The sequence below is a fragment of the Lemur catta genome, chromosome 3 (genome assembly GCF_020740605.2).
Source record: "Lemur catta isolate mLemCat1 chromosome 3, mLemCat1.pri, whole genome shotgun sequence".
NCBI classification, from domain to species: domain Eukaryota; kingdom Metazoa; phylum Chordata; class Mammalia; order Primates; family Lemuridae; genus Lemur; species Lemur catta.
Window position 1 is genome coordinate 28,197,195 of NC_059130.1, and position 21,294 is coordinate 28,218,488.

The 21,294-nt window shown below is 42.8% G+C and overlaps 1 protein-coding gene across 1 annotated transcript; it reads right to left on the minus strand.

Moving 5' to 3' along the window:
* Positions 1-663: 663 nt before the first annotated feature.
* SHE (Src homology 2 domain containing E) lies at positions 664-21,250 on the minus strand. The gene is made up of 6 exons (XM_045545206.1): positions 20,267-21,250; positions 17,941-18,067; positions 7,313-7,618; positions 5,856-6,009; positions 5,301-5,420; positions 664-4,014 (listed from the first exon to the last, which is right to left on the minus strand). The coding sequence occupies exons 1-6, from the start codon at positions 20,870-20,872 to the stop codon at positions 3,828-3,830; spliced, it is 1,500 nt and encodes a 499-aa protein (XP_045401162.1). The 5' UTR covers positions 20,873-21,250; the 3' UTR covers positions 664-3,827.
* Positions 21,251-21,294: the final 44 nt, after the last annotated feature.

Genomic DNA, 21,294 nt, shown 5'->3' on the forward strand with positions numbered 1-21,294 from the left:
TCCAAAGTGTGCAGAGGAGACGGGAAATGAAATCTAGACATCACTGGGTTCGTCCCTCTGGACTGAAGGAAAAATGAGGCATTAACCTTTGACTAAAAAAGGGCATTTTAACAGACTAGAAAGTCCACCCTTATTTACAAAGCAACTGAAGAGTGTCTCATAGTTGCTCTCCTAAATTAAATATTAAGGTGTATCCAATATTAACAGCTAATAACGTAGTAATAACAGTTAAATAATCCAATTAACAAATTAGGACTGTTCCCGCCTGCCTCAAAACCATCTGGCTGTCCCTCTCAAGTATCTGCCCGCCTCTCTATGAACTAAAATAAAATCTTAAGCCCCCCAGCTGACTGAATGGACCTCCTCTTGGCCAAAGGGACCCCAGAAATACCCTAAAGCTCAGTTGCTGGTCTTGAGAGGAGAGGTCAGACATGCCTCGTCATGCCTCCTTCCCTTCTTGGAGCTATCCTTTGTAACTCATTAACAGGCCCAAGGCTATGCAAGACAAAGCTTAAGCCACACCTGCAGGTCCTCAATTTACTTAACAGATCACTTGAATCTGGGTATATGTGCAGTATATAATTGGTGGCTAGTCTCTGATTAACAGACTTCCTTATCTTAACTTAAAACATTCTAAGCCTTTAAACAAAGCTTCATTTCTTTAACCAATTAAAAATCAAAGAATCTTTAAACCCACCTATAACCTGTAATCCCCAGCTTTGAGATGTCCTGCCTTTCAGGCCAAACTGATGTATGCTTTCCATGTATCGATTTATGACTTTACATGTAATTCCTGTTTCCCTGAAATGTATAAAACCAAACTGTAACCCAACCATGGAGAGACCACTTGCTCAAGGCTTCTTGGATGTGGGTCTCTGAGCCATGGTCACATATATTTTGCTTGGAATAAACCTCTTTTTAAATTATTTTACAGAGTTTGGGTTCTTTTCTGTTGACATCTCCGCATCCTGTGGCACAGGCCAATACATGAATACCAATTCAACAATGCACAGAGCCTTTAAACAGCAAAGAATAAGGGCTCTTTTTATAAATGCCTAAGAAAGTGCTTTGAATAACTTAAAAAGACACTTCTGCCCCCAGTAGAGTGTAGGCATATCCATATTTACTGTTTTGTATACATATTAACATTTTTCTATTATTTTTATGCCTAGTTTAAGTACATACAACTCCAGTGGTTGAAATACATCCTGATAGAAATAGCTATGGTATCAAAGTAAATAGAAATGTCCTTTACCCTCTGTTCTTACAGGCCTGAAACTAAGCAACTAAATAAACTCACCCAGTAACCCGATGCAGAGTATTTTTTAAGACAGAGGAGTGATAAAGGAGAAAGAACATAGACACAGCTCTACAGATATGCTAAATTCAAGGCGAATCCACCAAGACATTGATCTCTCCAGAAAATGCCAGAAAATGTACTGGGAGACAGAATTAACTCAAAGGACTGAAGACTACAGGAAAATACTTCCATCGAGACAAAATGACAAAAAGCCCAAGCATTCAGAGCCCAGAGAACATGTCATAGAGCTTCAGATCAGCTGGCCCAGGAGGCTTAACAAGGAAGCCATTAGGGACACCCTGCTGGGCCTAATTGTTTTTAGAACATATGGTACTTTGTGCCACCACCCAGCTGTGAATTCCCTGCCTTTTATCAGCTTGTTTCACAACTCTAAGAAGAAAACAGTAGCTAACCCCCCTTCCGCTAATTTACTGTATTTCTTCTTATAACCTCCTGTATGATTATAAAGGAATGGACTATACATAAATCTGCATCTCCTCTGCTTTTAATTCTATAAAGAAAAATAGCATGACTGTCGGAGACAAACAGTATAGAGGAAAGCACGGTACTGGACATACGATAGAAGCTCAACAAATACTGCGTCAGGCCTGCTTTCAAATACCACTTCATTATACACTCATCACAGTTGCTGGGTATGAGCCCAAAATCATATGGTGCACAAAGAAAAATTTCATAAAGCTTTTAGCATTTATTAAAATTGGAATAACTGCTGTATTTCCTTTGTAGATTAAGGTTAAGTAAAAAATAAGGTTTCATTTCTAAAATGTTGAAATAAAAATAAGTTTAACACAATGAATAATTCATATATAGAAGATAGATAATAAATATTTGTTGAATGGAATTGCAACTATGGGTGCTGAAAAATTTTTACAAATCTGTACTGAAGATAAAATACATGAACCAATAGACATTTAAAAATTTTATCAGTACTTAAAAAACAAAACATTCTTTATTGCTAAAAACGATTGAACTCCAGTGAGAAGAAGCTCCTCCTAAATTTTTTAAATCAAAGATCACAAAACCCTTTGGCTGATAACTGAATAAAGAAGCAAAAATTTACTAACTTCTAAATTATAGTAGTCAAATGATAACTAATAATCAGAAAGATATGCTTTCCTAAAAATTAACCAAATCATTTTTTGTGTGTATTTAAAAGAAGCTACAAAAGTTAACTTTTCATTGATAACAGTCAGTGCATTTGCATCTGGACCAGTTCTGAGAACCAAATTACAAACCCTAGAGTACAGAAACATCTGTTCAGTTTTAATTATAGAGCCACTCACCATAGTATTCTTCTCACAGTATGCCATTCCTATTTTTTTCACAGTAAGTAAATTGGTGATATAAGTTCATGATAAATCATAAAGATAATAATACTATGAATATTAATTTAATATCTTAAGTAATAGCAGTTAGAGAAAACCTCAAAATCTTTTGTACAGTGTAAGCCAGTCTGCTCAGTACAGAATGGGAGAATCTTGGCAGGCTTTAGAGACTCAGTTGATACAACCAGATCCCAGACTTGTGTGTGTATGTGTGTGTGCTTAAGATTTACTAAAAATACAAAGCAAACCTAATTTGAGAGACAAAAATTAAAAATGATTCCATACCAACTAAAATGCACAAAGATGAAATGAAAGATATCAGAAGTTCTATATAATTATCCAATATGAAAATAGTTGTTGAGCTTTGTAAATTTTTAGAATTTAAAAAATTAGAAATGAAATCTTTGCTGTATGTTTTATTCCATAACTCAGAATTGGATGCCAATGCTTATAATGATGCCAATGCTTAACTATATCAGTGATTCTTAAATCTGGGGCATCTTCCTTCCTATTTATGCTTATATCACTGATTTGTTGAAAAATGATAAAAAAAGTCCATGGAGACTTTTTTATCTGAGAAAACACCAACTTTCTCAGAAAGGCTGACCAACAAAATAATTCTAATGGTGGACTCTAAAATTGTGAATTTTCATGAACTCCAGAGCTGAATTAGGACACTTGAGGGAGAAAGACAATTTTCTTGCCCATCATTTGTATTTTCCACTGTTCATCTATTTCCCCCAAATAAGGAGCCCGACATCACACACTCTTCTGGTCCACACGATCATACATAAAAGCAAAGTGGTTTTTTCATTGGTTTGTTTAGAGACCAGGTATTCCAGGTACCAACCAGCACATTTCTGGAGCATTTAATGCTCCTGAACTCTTGACTTACCTTTCCTGAAAGTCATCCCCTAAATAGAAAATCTTACTCCAGAGGTGGAGACAACAGGCAAATTACAATTTCTTACTGTAGAACTATTTAACAAGGAAACAAGGGATAGATCAGAAACCAAGTGTCATGGATTGAATTCAAGATCAAAGACTCTTGGACTTTTAAAATGAAGACTCCCACTTTCAACTAGTTACTTAGGAGCAGTCCGGCCTTGTCTGCTGAGATGCTGGTTGGGTGCTGATGCCCTCATAGGTGCCAGAGGCCCAGGGCTTTCAATGGCTGAACCTTAGTGAAGCTTGTTATGCACGGGGTAGAGTAAGGTCATGTGTTCTGCCCCTTTGAAAGGCAACTTTTCATTGGAATAGTAGTGTACCACTTCGGGGATGCTGTCAAACACAGCGCTTGTCTGATTCAGTGTGTATTTGTTGTCTTTGGTCTGAGCCACTATGATGTGGACACATCCTTGACTAGTCCTGGAACAAGAGAAAAATCAAGAAGGAGACATGAATGGGTGAGCAGAGGATCCCTCCCCACTGAAAACAATTCCAGCAAGATTCACAATAAGTTGACGGGTTCTCATCTATCCCCAGAATTGTTCTCTACAAACAGAAATGTATTCGACACTCTCCTGGAGCTCTCAGAAATTTCACAGCTTAAATGCATGTCATCCTTGCGTTGTTTACACCCTTATTGAACATAAATCATCAGGTCCTGCACCAAAGAAAACAATAAAACAAAAAGCCAAGTCCCTTCTTGCTTTGAAATTGCCAAACGAGTGCTTAAGTCCAAGCATGAGACTAAGAAGAGGGGTAAACTCACCCTCCTTACCACAGCTAAAAGTACACATACAAGGCTTCTTCCTCCTTTTTTCCAAAAAGAACAGATGAATCATCATCATCATCATCATCAAAACTGTTTCCTGCCCCCTTCATCTGAAAAGACCATTCCTGGTTGTATATACTGACAGCTGGCACAGAAGGCTCAAAGATTTAATCCACAAGCACCAATTTCAGGAACACAGTAGAGCTATTCCTGGTATTGTATATCTGGTGGCCTATCCCATTTTCTGAGCCATATTGCTCCAACACCTCCCCCCCGCCCCAGTTCCCCTCCAGTCTGATTGTTTCAGCTGCAGAGGCTCAGCTTCCTCAGGAAGGAAATGCTGTTAGGGCTCTTAACAATGATCCTCTAATATAGCGCCACCGAACTCACAGAGCAACGAGAATTTCCATGATACACACTCCACCAGGCCTACCAGGCAAATGTGAATTTTCTATGTATAATCAAACAGGGGGAGTAAGAGGCAAGTCAGCATTTCCTTCTTCACCAGAAGAAACTGGTATCAAAATTGCAGTTGGCATTTTGACAATCAAGAGATCTGATTTATTAAAGCCCTGAGTAGTAGGGAATAAAAGAAGAATGACTGGAACTATTCTTTTTATCAGGGATTATTTCTCTACTGAGAGGCCTACTCCAGATCGGGTAATGTAAGGTAGAAATGGATTAATGTACAAGGATAATGAAATAAGCCCCTCATTATCTTAATAAATACTGAGGCATTTACCCAATACTAATTTTGCATTCTAATCAGAGAGAGCATCTCATGTTCCATTGTCCAAGCAAATGCATCTGATTTTCTGGCAATACACACCCCTGTGAACCACCTTCACATTGCATCTTTTCTGACTGGTCATCTACCCATGTCACAGTGTCCCCTGTCCTCAGAGACAAGGCAAGCCCACGAGGCTTCAATACTTACTTTAGTGCAATGGAGTACCTACTGTTCCCTGACTCGCTATTTCGAACCAGATAACCAGCTTCTTTGCAGGGCTGTAGTCGACTCTCAGCCTCAGCACGGGTAATGGCACCATGATACCAGCTGAAAAATGGAGGGTGGAGGAGGGAAGGCACCATGAGTGTCAGCATGCATCCTCCCATAAAGCATTATTTGAAATGAACTCCTGGTGGAAGCTCAACAGCCTGAACTAGATCCTGCTTCCCATTCAGAACAGACAAAATGCAGATTTGGATGATCCCAGATCACAAAGCCTATCAATCATACAAGAGGTAACAGGCTAGTTTTCACTCCGTACAGGAGAATGAGATTTAAAACAAGGTTGTCAAGATACAGTGTACTTTCCATTCTGCACAAATGCACTGGGCTTTGAAAATGGGTTCTCACTAATAAGCTCTACCCAGACAAATATTCATAATCAAAAACAATCATGTGAAGTGGGCCAGTGTGCCCCCATTCCGAGGCTGTGGGTAAGCTCCCGGGCACTGTTGGTTACAAGGGTCTGTGGGGGAGACTCACGGCTGCTTCTCCAGGGGCAGGCCTGGGTCCACTTTCTCCCCCTCACTGTGGTCCGAGAGGCCTGGCTTCAAGATCTTCTGAGTCCAGCTCTTCTGCCGGTGGTGCTGCCTCACCGTCTCCTCCCTGGCAGGTCGCTCAGATCCTTCAAACTGGACTGGAAGGAAGACTCCATTTAACATCAGAGGCCACTGAGGTGACCAATGTAAACTTCAAAGAAGAAACCTCCTTGCCTGCCTTAGCTCAGGAAAGAAGCATTTCCCCCTTTAATGTGAGCTGTAATATACTGCCCAATACCCTGGCTAGCTGCACTCCTGTTGTCTTTGATATCTGATAACACTGCTAGCCTCCACATACAGCCACTTCTGTAAGATATTCATCAGTATCACATGGTTTTAGAATATGAAAGGAAACCGCTTTAATATATTTGAGCATGGACTTTGAAAAATTATTTGTCTTGGTATTTTTAGAATAAGAGACTACACAGAGTTACAGGTAATGATTCCTTGCAAGAGTATGCAGCATTCTATAAAGCCAAATGAACAGTTTTTACTATGAAATAGTAAAAAGAAAAATCAACTCAGAAACAGAAACAAACTACCAAATAATACTTTAAAGATGCTATGATACCTAGGTTGGACAGAACATAAGGAGATAAAATGGCAGCACCTAGCACAGTACCAAGAAAACAGCAGGTACCAAAGAGATTTGTTGAAAAAACAAGACTAAAATAAAAAAACTGATTCAAATGCTTGCTATCAAATATACTACCTTCTCGGTTCACCCTTTACATTGGCTATCCTTTTAATTGCAAACCTGGCTTTCCTGTTAGAGAGAAGAGATACCCCTAACATTTTAAATCAAAGACAAAAGAAATTATATGGCTAAGTAGAAAAACTATGTCTTGGGAGAAGCAGGAGGGAGAATTATCTATTGACAACCTACTTATCAACTTTCTCTTAAGTTATTTTAAAAATTCACACTTGAAGAATTGATTCATTTAGGAAGATTTTCTAAACAAAACAAAAAAATCTAGCTTCATGCAGTTTTGCAATCACCGCTACCTGTAATCCATTTTATTCAGTACTGCCACTGTGGAAAGAGGGATTGTAACACGTTGTAGGAGTAGCACTAAGTAAGAGTTAGAAAAAGCTGCTCCCACCAATCTGATAGCTTCGATGGTGGAAAAATAAACACACAGTGATCATTAATCATTGAAGGCATTTCCAAAACAGTTGCACACTGAGAAGAGAAAGGAAAATAAAGGTATCCATAAGGATAAAAAATACATGCAATATTCAGGGCCCAGCTTCAGTCCTGGTCTTTCAACCATAGCCAGATTCTTATTCCCTGTATCAAATTCCTTGGAAAAAAGAGCTGCAGTGAGGAACACCAAGCCGGAAAGCGGGTCGGGCGGCGGCCTCTGGGCAGGGAGGCCCGCGGGCAGGCTGCGCCCTCACCTGACAGCGCCCGCACGATCTGCTCCTTCTTCCACTCCCAGGGCTGCTCGTACTCCGCCGCCGGCCTCTCGTCGTTCTCGGGCAGCCGGCTGTCTGGGGGCCGCGCCTTCCCCTCGGCCCTGGGGCCCCCTTCTGCAGGCTCGTACGGAGTGTCGTACAGCTGCGGCGGCTTCCCCAGGAGGTCCTTGGAACTGCGTCTTTTGGCCGACGGCTCTGACTTCAGGCCGTTCTCTCCCGGCTCGCAGGGGCTGTCCAGCAGCTGAAGCGCCTTCACCAGGGGATCTTTGGAACCGCGGCGTCTGATTTCTGAAAAACACATGTCATACACAAGCCCTTGAAAGAAAAGGTGCCATAAAGCCTGGTAATTAACCTAATTACCTCTTCACCTCCGACTGGTTGAAGGTGGCAGAGAACTGCGAGCTTGTTCCCTAATGGGCTGATTACTTCCCAGCTGGGCTACAAAAGCAAAAACAAGGTGCCTACAACTTCTTCCCTCCAGTCGCCTGAGCCAGATAATGGGATCAACTCTTAAACTGAGAGATTACACCTGAAGACAGGCACACCTCCAGGGTGCCACTCGCAGGTGTAAGAAGTGGCCTCAGGGTACCCTGGTTCTTGTCCTGGCGTTTGCTCTGAGTATAGTTCACCTTCAAAATCTTTACACTTTGTTAGGAAGCCCAGATCAAAGTATTTTAATAAAAATGTACAATAAGTCAAAAATTCATTTAATACACCCAACCTACTGAACAAACATCATAGCTTAGCTTGGCCTACCTTACACATACTCAGAACACTTACATTAGTCTATAGTTGGGCAAAATCATCTAACACAAAGCCTGTTTTACAATAAAGTGTTAAATATCTCCTGTAATTAACTGAATACTCTATTGAAAGTGAAAACCAGAATGGCTGTGTGGATACTCAAAGGATGGTTTCTACTGAACGCATATCGCTTTGGCACCATCATAAGTCCAAAAATCGTAAGTCAAACCATTGTAAGTTGGAGACTGTGCATTCAAAACATTGTTCCATACGCACTGAGGGAAGATATGTGCATTAGTTGGAGTTCTTGACTTCTAGGCAGTTTTAATATAGTAGGGAAGCCATAAACATTCACAAACAAAATGTATCAGGCTAATAATTTCAGGATAAATCAAAGAGGTGTTACAGGGAAAAACAATAATCACTCAACAGCGGACAATTGTCGATGGCTTACCATGTGTTAAACTCTGTTCTAAGCATGTTGTAATTTTCACAACCACTCTATGAGACTGCTACTGTTACTTCTCCGTTGTTACAGAAGAGAAAACTTAAGCACAAAGAGTTTAAGGAAATTGTCCAAACCAGTAAGTGGCAAAGCCTGGATGCAAAAGCAGGAAGTGGGGCTGGAGAAGCCATATTCTTTGCCAGTACACTTGGACTGACTCCAAGTGGAAGAGAAATGGAAGATGAGTTGACTTTGATAGAGAAGGTCATTTCCAGTGGAGGAAGCTGTCCGAGTAAAGATATGGAGGTGGGAACTATAAAGGGAATGTTCCCATAAGGGGGAGTTGAGAGATAAATTTAAAGGACAGAAGGCCAGAGAGGAGAGAGGCAGTGGGAGAAGAAGCTGGAAAAGTAGACAAGCCTGGCACTGGAGTGTAGAATTTTTAAAAGCAAGGACAAAATATTTAGATTGTTCTGTATGTATGTCATGCAGAACCATTATAAGTTTTTTAACAGGGAATAAAAATTATATTTGTGCTTCACTGGAATGTAACTCTAACCACAGTGTACAGGATGGAGTAAGTCAGAAAGGTATGGTCTGAACTGAGGGATAAAAACAGAAAAAAACCTGATGCAAACTAAGCAGCCACCAGCCAGCCAGGCAGCCACAGTGGGAGGGAACTAGCAGTATCTGGCAGCTGGCCAGCCTGGGGCTAGGGGCCTTGCTAGGTAGAGTTAGAGATGATTAAAGTCTGGACAGCTAGAACTGGTGATACAGACCAACAGAAGCATCATGTTGTGGCCCTTCTAAGTGCCCATCAGGAAGCCTTCAATCCGTCCTCCACCTGGTCATAGTCAAGGTGGACCTTTCCAAACATAGACATCTCATCACTTAACACCTCATAAGCTCTCAACTGTTTACTGAGCAAGCACAAACTGCTCAGTATGGTGCGAGAGGCTTTCTATGGCCAGATCACTGTCTCCCTGTCTAATTTCTTCTGTCAGCACCACCCTGTCCCCTCTTTGCTCTAACCCAGTGGAACTTCTGAAGTTCCCTGCACACCACACTGCCTTACCCTCACCAGCGTCCTGGTGATCTTCCAATCCTTTGAGAACTAACTCAGCCTCTCCTTCCTCGGGAGACTTTCCTGCCCACTTTCTCCTCTGATGCCTCACAGAGCTGACCAGGTGCCATGGCTGTGCCAATCCATTCTCACCTTGCACTTCTTTTTTTTTGAGACAGAGTCTTGCTCTGTTGCCCGGGCTGGAGTGAGTGCTGTGGTGTCAGCCTAGCTCACAGCAACCTCAAAGTCCTGGGCTTGAGCAATCCTTCTTGCCTCAGCCTCCCAAGTAGCTGGGACTACAAGCATGCACCACCATGCCCAGTTAATTTTTTCTATATATATTTTTAGTTGGCCAGATAATTTCCTTCTATTTTTAGTAGAGACGGGGTCTCACTCTTGCTCAGGCTAGTCTCGAACTCCTGACCTCGAGTGATCTACCCGCCTCAGCCTCCCAGAGTGCTAGGATTACAGGCTTGAGCCACCACGCCCAGCCTCACCTTGCACTTCTATTGTGTGGATTTGTTGATGTGTGCCTGCATTTCCAATTTGGTGAAGATGGCCAAGGCAGGGACCACCATGTCTTCTTTATTGTTGCAGGACACACAGTTGTGCTAACAATTGGGTGTTTCAGGTTTCAGTCAGAAATGTTGATTCGTAGCAAGCTCATGGCCAAAGAATGACTAGGTGCACCAAATTAAGGCAAGCACAAAAATGAGGTTTATTGAGGAAAGAAAGATAGGATTACAGAGTAAGAGCAAGATATAAGTTTACAGAGCATGATACATATACCATATATGACCACTGGACCCACTGTCGCAGCAAAGGGAGAGCAAAAGGAAGGGCAAAAAGGAAAGGAGTTGGTTATGGTCTGCATCTTGTTTTATAGCGCTCAGATTGGGACCTCCCTGTGGCTCCGATGTCACCATGGAACCACTTTGTTTGGACAGTGGGGAGTTGCATGACCTGAGTCTTACTACGCATGTGGCTTCTGGGCCAATTTCTGGACCCTATGGTATCTATGCTGCTTGGCCCAGGGGCTAGAGAGCCCTCTGCATTCTTTTGCAGTTGGTGCACTAAGTTCTGATTGGCAGATTCATAGGGTATTTCCTCCTCCCCCAGATATGGCAGTCTCTTGGAGAGGATTAGGGTGGGGCAAGACCAAGATGGGGGTCTGGGGGCCCACCCTTGTCCTTCTTCCCAGGTGGGGCAATTGAACCAAGGCAACAGCACCCACTTTTGTCCCTAGGAGACCGGAATCCCTCACTATCTACCTAACAGATGGATGGATGGGAGGGGAGAGGGTGGGGAAGGAGTTCTAGAACTTCTCCAGCAGGTGACAACGTGGGTCTGGAGGTGCATGTCAAGGAGCCACTGATGGTTATGAGTACCGCAAGAATGAAAGCAACCACGAGAGCAAAGAAGGGCAGACTGAAAAGGAAAGAGGATCAAAGGCGGAACTGGGGACTCCTTCAGTTAAGGGTGGCTAGAAGAAGAGGTGCTAGCCAAAAAGTCTGAGAAGGAGGGCCGAGCGAGCAGGAAGAGGCTCAGGAGACGTAGTGCTGTGGACACAAAGAATGGAAAGGCTTTCTATCTGCAACTTAAAAACAGACATGGTGACACTCTATGGAAAAGAATCATTGATTGACTAGGTAAGATTTCTATAACAAGGAAAGTACAACAAATCAGAAAAAAGTTACTAAAATCAGGGCACTAAATTCAAAAGGGCAAAACTTGTGAATAGGGCGAGGTTACTGTTCTGCCGGATAAGGGCTCCTGTCAGCAGCTGTCTCTGATTCTCCGCAGTAATGGCTCACTGAAATGACCTGGGGGAACTTTAACACCTGCTGCTGCTTGGGTCCCACAGCAGAGGTTCTGATTTAATTGGTCTGGGATACAGTTTGGGAGTCAGATTGTAAAAATTCCTCAGGTGATCCTAATGGTAGCTAAGCCTGAGAACCACTTCCACATGTCCTGGGAGCCCACAATCCCCATCCCAGTTCCTCCTGTTCACCAGAACTGATCTCTCGTTGCTAGCCCCCTCCAGGAGAAGGGTATCACGTGTGTCTAAAACCTCCGCATCAGAACGTAAGAGCTGGAAGAGTAGCCTCCAGCCCCTAAGCTGGACCAGGCCGGTTGTCTGAGGTCAGAGCTGCATCTCCTGTCCAAGGCTCTTGACTCTCAATCCTACAGCTTTTTCTCTTCATTGCCTATTCTAGATGGAGCTATGGAAAACAAGAAACAAAAACATACTCTGTTCTTGGTTCAATTAAGATAAGGCTGGAATTTTTATAAAAGGACTTTTCTAAGGAACTAAGACGAAGGAAGCAGAAAACACAAAGGAATTCAAAGGATGAATTCAGAATTTTTAGGTTTCTAATCAAAGCTTAAGTTTACCCTCAGTGTAGACCATCTGGCGCAGACTGGGGAAACCCTTCCCCAAGTCCTCGGCTGCAGTTCTGCCCCAGCTGGACTAAAAGGAGAGTTAATTCCAACCTTAGATAGCAGTCCTACTCACATGAAACTTCGATAAGTGTGTATTAAAATGATTACAGTGATTGGAATCTTGAGTTCTTAATACACATGTGTTTGAGTTTTTACTTTAGTGATGAGGTCCTTGTATTCCTTCGAGACAGTCTGTGCACACGAGAGTTCTGGGAGAGACCTTGGAAAGCATACAACTGAGAACGTGCCTTCCTTGCAGAGTCCTGGGATTGGGCAAAACCTGCACAGTATTATCATCTTTTGAAACAAATGTTTAATTAGGGGGGAAAAGGGCTTGACAGCGCCCTCCCTTCAAGGGGAGCAATCTTCCAGTCCATTCCAACACCTGGCTGCCCCCAACCTGAGGCGCCATAGAAACAGAAACAATCCCGGGGCTGCAAGCCGACCCTTCCTGCAGGGAGAATAGCCCCTGACGTGCAGAGCGGGCTCCAAGAGGAAATGAGCCTGAGAAGGAGGAAATGGCGAGAGGAAGCTACACCCTGGCTGCCGATAGAGGCCATTTACCACAGCAGACAACAGAATGCACTGGACGGGCTGCAGATAAACACTCATTTGCAGCCGGGGCTGAAACTGAGGGCTGACCTGCACCAATTAAAACATGCAGCTGGTTAGTGCGAAACATAATAGGGGCTGAAAATTTTCCCTTCTCAATCCCCAACTTGCTGCACATAATTATGCTGTTCACATTTAAAAACACAGCAAAAGGCTTAGACTTCCTCTTACTAAATTAATTATAGTTAGCAATTAATATTGCTCTATATTGTCTGGAATTCTCTTTGAAAAGGAAATTCTCTCTGGAGTGTCTAAATAATGACTGCATTTACTGGGTATGCATACTGGGTGTGTTATACTCAGCATCTTGCTGACACCCCATAAGGCAGTGACAGACATGTTATCCCATTTTCATAGGTAAATAAACTGAGGCCACAGTCAGGCTGTAGTTAATGTGGGAGCCATTTATTACTGACTTGAACCTAAGCCTTAAGGTCAAAGATTGCAGGTAAAGTGTTGATTTCTAATGTACCTTCTCTCCTAGTCCACTTCATGTTTCCAAAACATTAACTTTAGAGCCTCTCAAAGCTCTATTTTCCTCTTGGATTCAGAAACAGGGCTGTTACAAGCACAGAAAGACAAATATCGCATGTTCTCACTCGGATGTGGAAGCTAAAAAAATGGATCTTATGAAGATAGAGGGTAGACTAGTGGTCATTAGATGCTGGAAAGAGTAGGGTGAAGAGAAGGTAGTTAATGGGTACAAATATATGGTTTGGTAGAAGAAATAGGACCTAGTGTTAGATCGGTAGGGTGACTATAGTTTATGATAATCTATTGTACATTTCAAAATAGCTAGAGGAATTTGAATGGTTCTAGCATAAAGAAAAGATAAATATTTAAGGTGACAGATATCCCAAGTATACTGATTTGATCTTTACAAATTATATGAATGTATTAAATTATCACATGCACCCCCCTCAAAAAGTTTCCACCATGCAATACCACTAAAGATAAATTTAAGCCCTACTGTGTGAACAATCAAGTACAATGATTATTCTACCAAGATAGCATATATCAGAAATCAATCCATCAGGTCCTTTGGATAGAGGTTAATAAATGGATGTTCAAATGTAGCTTTAAACTAAATAAAATAATAAAAAATGAACTAATGAAAAAAAGAAATGGCACCGTTAGACAACTCTTTTACATCTTTTATCAGTACTCAAGTTTTTGATGTAAAATTACTTTAATATTTTATTGAATAAATCTAAACATCTGAACAAAAGCAGGTATAGTTCAGAAACCGTGAAATTTAAGAAGAAAAGCAAAAAATTAAATAAATCAAAAACAGTCTTCATTTGTTTTTTTTTCCATTAATAGATTTTTTAATGGAAACCTGAACAATGAAGTTCCCCTTTAGATATGACTATATTTAAACAAACCAGCAAAACCGTTTGGAGGCAAAAATAAAATTTTAAAAACAATCTTCGACCATGGCTCCATAGCTAAAATCAAAGCTTGCGGAATGACCTGGTATCTCCATTTTTCAGTTGTGTAATCTGGACAAGTTATTTAATCTTTCTGAACTAGGTTTCCTCAACCGGATAACAGAAACCCACTTTACAGGGGTGTTGGATTTAGTGAGGAAGTTTGGCAAGTTTGGCACCTAATAAGACTTCAACTTATGGCTGTATGATATCAACTGTGAGAAGAATTCTCATGTCAACTTACAGCTATCTTAGGGAATTTCTAATGACCCCCCCCCAATGCTAAAGTTTCAGTTTGGTGGCTAAAACTCACATTGCTACATTATTATTTTTTTTGTAATAATGCTAAATTATGTAGAATATTTCTGCTATTTAGCTAAAATGTTCCTGCTAATTTAGCAGGAAACCAACAGAGGTTTATGCTAAGATTGCCTTGTATTCATAGTCATATCTTTTTATAAACAATCCTTTGGATAAATCTAAGTGATAATATATTAATAATTCTTAACTTTTAAAAGTTAAGAGCAAAGTTTTGGGGTATCCAGGGAGCCTGTGTCCCACAGTTATTTGGTCATAGGAAAGCCATGAACTCTTAGCTTCCCTTTCTTCCTCTGTTCCTGATGAAGATGTTGATTCTTTTTCTCTATTTCATGGCATTTATCACACTTTCACTAACTTATCTTCTTTATTGGTGTTAGGTCTGTTTCCCCCTTAGGCTGTGAGGTCCAAAGGCAGGAATCATGTGGATCTGCTTCCTGGATGCCCAAAGGCCAGCACAGGGCTTAGTACATGGTAAAGAAATATCCAAGAAGTATTTGTTGGATGTTATAAAGTAACACCACAGACAGTATTCTGTATGCCCAAGATATTGTTAAAACCAGGCATGTTGTTCCCATTTCACAGGCAGAAAAAAGGCAATACAGAGAATAGCAATACAGATTTAACTGATCCACAGTTAATGCATGTTCATTAGCACCCTCTCCATCTCCTACTGAAACAAACTAAAAAAAATCCCTAATGTTTCTCAAGAAATATGGGAAATTTCTGAACTCGGGCTTGATAACCAAGCACACAAGCAAACTGAATAAAAAAGTAAAAGGTTCAAAAAATAAAAACCCAAGCAGCAAATCTTTTATTTCTAGCTTCCGATAAACTCACTTCCTGTTATTCTGTCCAGCTGTGTAACCTATGGGTAGAATAAGAGGAATACTCTTCATTGATTGAGAAGGTGCTTTCTGATATTTGTTTTATTTTATTTATTTCATATTTTATAGAGACAGAGTCTTGCTCTGTTGCCCAGGCTGGAGTGCAGTGGCATGATCACAGCTCACTGCAGCCTTGAACTCCTGGGCTCAAGCAATCCTCCCACCTCAGACACTCAAGTAGCCAGGACTACAGGCGTCCACCACCGCATCTGGCTAATTTTTTGTAGAGATCGAGTCTATGTTTTGCTCAGGCTGGTCTGGAACTCCTGGCCTCAAGTGATCCTCCTGCCTTGGCCTCCCAAAGAGCTGGGATTACAGGCATGAACCACCGCACCTGGCCTGCCACATATATTGTAAATGAAGAAACTTTAAAATCCACTAACATACTTTTATTTAAAGTTAAGAGCAAAGTGTACCTAGATCACCAATTTAGAAAGTTAATAATTTAGATTTTAATAAATTCAAATTTATTCACCAACTAAATACATCAATTTTGTATTCCTAAAGGAATTTATTTGCATAAACTGTTTAAAACAGAGCCTAGAACTTAATAAAAACACTCAAATTTGATAATGCTAGCTATTATTATTACATTTATTGCATGTTGGACAATTCTGACTTTTGAATACAATGTTCTTGGTGAGTCTGAGTGGAGAGATGCCCTACTTACAGGTGAAGTTTACAGTGTGGTACTGGGCGGGCCACTCAACCTGGAGTGGGAGATCTGGGTGCTAATTCCTGCTCTGGCTCTTAAAAAGCCTTGTGAGCATAGGTAAGTCCGAATCCCTCTGATCTTGTTTTTTTTTTTTTTTTTTTTAACCCAGTTGCAAGAAGAATAGCTTTGCAGTCCCCTAGCTTCCAGAGTGCTTGAGGGAATTATAAGAAAAAATTAAAAAGCTATATTCATGTTTAAAAAGCATAGCATTTTCCCTATTATCAGTCTGGTTTCCCAAATCAACAGCTGGTACAGTATAAACTCCCTATTTCAGCTAAAGAGAAATGTCAGAATAAACCCAGAGGATGAAGAAAGGTGAATCAAGATTAAGCATTAACTTTTTTTAAAAAAGAAAATCCTTTTCCTCAATTTTATGTAAAAGTAAATCCGTTTCCCTATTCCTTTTAAGCCTCTGATATTTTTCAAAATTCTGACTAAGTTCATTTTCACTTCCTTTCATTCACAGATTTCATTAGGGGTCACAGTCCAATGACCGTCAGGGTCACAGCCTGGCCAGGGTACACCCTCCCCAAATGGGACACCTTATCTCTGTAAGCAGAGAAGCAGGAAACAGAGCCGAGCTTTCCTGTTGCAGCTCCGTTTTCATTCTGAAGCCTGCCTTGGCCCTTCCAGGGCGCTACCGCTACCCTCTGCCCAACTCTTCTGAGACTACACTTATGGAACCTTGGCTTGACAGCCTTTCAGTCTGTTTTAAACAGAAGAGACAAAGTCTTTAATGTGTGACCAATTACTCTTTTCCCAGGCATGAAACCCACAACATTCAAATAAGCGTCCCTTGAGTCAGCACTCAGAAACTATGTTTTGCATTATGGATGGAAGAATGTTTAAGGAAAATTAGGTGAACAAATAATTTACTTTAAAATTTATAAATACATTTAAATAACTAGTTTATATTATTTTTATTTAAGTATTTACATCAACTTAAGAGAACTATGAATAAATGGGGAAAGTTTGATACCAAAAATAACAGAGTGATCACTTTTTTTTTTTTAATTTTTTTTTTTTTGAGACAGAGTCTCACTCTGTTGCCCAGGCTAGAGTGCCATGGCGTCAGCCTAGCTCACAGCAACCTCAAACTCCTGGGCTCAAGCAATCCTCCTGCCTCAGCCTTCCAAGTAGCTGGGACTACAGGCATGCGCCACCATGCCCGGCTAATTTTTCTATATATATTTTTAGCTGTCCATATAATTTCTTTCTACTTTTAGTAGAGACGGGGTCTTGCTCTTGCTCAAGCTGGGCTCAAACAATCCGCCTGCCTCGGCCTCCCAGAGTGCTAGAATTACAGGCGTGAGCCACCGCGCCCGGCCCAGAGTGATTGCTTAACTCACAAATTGGAATCGTTGTGACTTGAAAAGTTACAAGATTAGCCAAGTTTGGTTTTAGGTGATTTGCCTTGAATGGCTTGGTTTATGGCAGTGCTGTTAATTATTCCTTAGTAATTAAATTTTTTCCTCCAATGTTGTAGAACTTGTTGAGAAAATCTTCCACTACAATACAGAGAATCATATCATGTTTGCATCTCTTAACAACTTAAAATTCCTTAAGTATGTGATTTGTCTCTTGGTATAGATTTATGATTCCCATTATGGATGTCAAAACTTCTGAAAGTGGCCAAGCAATGTATATAAACAATCTTAAAACTCAAGTTCACATTTTGACCAGATCTACAAACTCACAAATGTCATCTTTCAAAGAACCAGAAAAACCTTAAAGACCCCTGCAAATTCTGAAACTCTGAAGGATTCTAAGCCATAAAGGAAGTTAGCTAGATAGTGTGACATTAGTTTTGTGTCTAATTTCTGTTTCTTCCAGTCAGCAGGATCTGGTTAAATTGCTTTATCCCTCTTCCCCAAATACATACCAGTTACTATTTTACAAAGCTCCAACTGAGTGTGAAACTTCAGTCCCTATTAAGCAGAATCTGCTTACAAACCTGTTATCATTTGCTGTGCATCATAGGGTTCCATGTAACCATCGTTCTCTCCTACTCTCTCTGCATCTCTTTGACCCTTTGTCCGTTTGGCATCATATGGGTCAGCATAGTCTTCTAAAATGATGACCTGTAAAAGAACAAGGACAGTTGCTAAGAATTACCACATACCAAAATGGTGATGGTAGCAAAATGGCTACTGAAATCGCCTACAGATCCAAACAGAGGTTAAAATCTCTAACCAGTTCTCGATAGCTTTTGCACTTGATGATGTATCCCAGTTGGACAAACATCTGACTTTTTTTTTGGTAGTGTAATTGATTTTCAACAATTCATCTAATCTCTTTTACTTATCCACAAAGCTCTTTTTACCTCCCTTTCTCTCTACAAGCAATAAAGCATCTGCTGAGTTAGAGGGTAGCAGAAACGGGTGGTGGGGAGTGGAGGGTGTCCTGGCTTTACAGCACAGAGATGAATTGGTCTACCACACACCCCATGCTTTGGGTTTTTTAAACTCCATCAGCTGACTCAGTCACAGGGAGTCAGTCAGTCCTCCACTGGCACTGGCTAGGCACCGGGCATCATGCAAGCAAGCCAGCAAGCCATGCTTCCTGTCCTCAAGGAATTTCTAACAGCTCTAAGAGACAGGCTTCATCAAGGAGAAACAGGTCAAGATGAAACAGTGCCGAGAATTCTAGATTCAACAATTCACAGGCAAACTGACTGTCACAGGCTATACATCAGATAGAGTTTTGATCAGAATTTGTGTCAGAAAGCATCTGTCTTTCCAAAATTAGAAGGTGCCTGGAGAGGTGGTGCGTGTCCAGTATTTCTGCTCTGCAGCAGCTGAGTGACAACACCAGAGGTTAAGGAACCCTTCTCAGAGAGGAAGCTCTAGGCCTTGCCCCACAGTGTGGTTACATTCTCCAAAGAGTCCACGGAGAAATACCACTGGAGCTGGCAGGAAGAATTCCTGTCAGATAAATGAGGGAGAAGTGAAGAAGGGGGAACAGCTTGGATGTGGGCCCTCTGCCTGGGAAGAAATGGCCTAAGAAATCTCAGCCACCCAGAAGTGACAACCATAAAAATAACCAACCTCTGCAGAGGACTGTGATTACCATTCACTCACTCAATCCATCTTTCTCAACTACCCAACATGTGTACTGCAGTGGCAAGGTACAGCGAGGAACACAGACATGATACTCAGCCCTTGGCTTCAAGCTGCTTATGATCTAGTCAGGCAGGTCCCCGAGTAACATGTGAGCTTCATCCATCTTTACATGGCTCTCTGCTCTGTGCCTGCTGTAAATATTCGTGAAAAGAATGAATGCAGGAATGAACAGAAGTTCCCAATGCAGGCATGTGTGGTATGTGTCACAGGCTCCTGACTCCATTTGGGGAGGCAGCATGCTTGAAGCCCAGGGCCAGAGAAAATTAAAGTTCCCATGTGACGAAGTGATTGCCTGGACTTGAGTCTAAAATCTCAGCTTGAGCTCATCTCTCTCTCTCCCCTTCACATAGGAAAGAAAATAAAAACAACCAAACCAAACCAACTCATGGCTATAAAAATGGAGAGGCCCTTCACATGTTCACACTCCTTAACTTTCCCACATTGGACAGCACCCAGAAAATCTCCAGTGTGTAAGCAGCAGGAAACACCTTCTTCTCTCCTCATCTGTAATTTCCTTAAGAGCATTTCCTTGTCGTATTCTGTATCCCCCACAGCCCATAGTGGCCCGTGCCCCTTACCTCATATGGCTGCTGCATAACAAATGTCCACAGAATGAATGAAAGGGCAGTAATCCTGCAGTCTTGCTGAAGCTCCCAGAAACCCTTTACTAGGTGGAACTGCAGAGAATGATGGAACTTCCAAATCAGTGAAGAGGGTTGGCCCACCCATTTCCTGAAGCTTTGAAATCCATACTTACATGGTTTAGAGGTTACTATTCCTTAAGCTCAAGTATAAAAGTCATACACAAGTTTAGCTTTGGAATTCCCCTGGATATAAAAATTAAAATAAACCACATCTATAAAGGGGCCAAGTTTAACAAAGCAGGAAATCTCATTCAATTACTCTTCTAAACTGCTAACAAAATTAAATGGATAGTACATTTCTGCAAAGCTCCCCACCTCTAGAATAAGGATTTTTCAAGATAAAAAGTCTAATGACTTTAAATGGCCACTTAGGTGTCACCGAAATGTGGAGGGGGGCAAAGACCCTAGGAAACATATCCTCACTCTCTCTTAGGTATAAAACAGCCTGGAGTTTAGCAGGTTCGCTAAGCTCCCCTCCCACTGAGAGTTGGTCCAAGGGAGGTTGTATTCTTACCGTGTCTTGCTGCTTAATAATCTTGCCCTTGTCCAGCTCGGGGCCCAGGGAGGAAGGGGAAGAGGACGCGGAGGAAGAGCTGCTGCTGCTGCTGCTGCTGCTGCTACTGCTGCTGGGGTAGCTGCTCTTCCCATTCTTCTCCTGAGTGTCCACCTTGATGAGCCTGTTGATGTAGGTGCTGCAACCCGAGCTCTTGGTTGCACCCCGGTGGGGCTCCTCCTCGGTGGCCCGGGAGTTCTTGCGACCCTTGCCCGCAGCGGCCTGAATCAGACCCTGCAGACTGTCCCGGGACAGCCGGCTGTCCTTGGGGGGGCCGACGCCGGCCCTGCTGCTCCCCAGCTCGGCCGCCGAGTTCTTGCGGCCCTTGCCCGCAGTCGGCCCCGCGCCGCCGGCCTCTGAATTCTTGCGCAGTTTGCCGCCGCCCCCGCCGCCGGGCTTGGCCCGCTCGGACACGGTCTTCAGGTTCAGGGGGAACTCCTTGAACCACTTTGCCGCCATGAGGGGGGCCCGGCCGGTTTGGCTCAGGAGCGTCGTGGCCGCGGAGCAGGCGATCGAGGAGGCCCAGCCCAGACACGGAGAGGCACCAGAGGTCGGGGGCCACTGCATTCCCCGTGACTGGGGCGCTGAAGGCCGCGGCGAGGCCCCGTGACGGCTGCTCCGCGCGCCCCCGGCCGGCCGTCGCCCACGCCCGGCAGGGTGGTGCCCCTACGGTCCGGGGCGCCGAGCGGGCTGCCGCTGGCCTCCGCTCCGGACACGGACGGCGACAGGCACGACGCACCGGGGCCCCGCCCGGGCTCGTCTTCAGCGCCTACACAGCTCGAGGGCACTGCGGCTCTCCGGAGGCGGCGGGCGCCGGGGGCTTCCCCCTGCTTTTCCTCCCGTGGTGGGAGAGGCCAGGCCCACGGAAGCCCCCTGCAGCCCTGCCCACACTCACAGGGACTAGCGGGGACGGAGCGGAGGCGGCGGGAGTGTCCCCGGCGCCGCGACAGACGGTGGACGGACGGCGGGCAGCCCATCCCCTCCGCGCG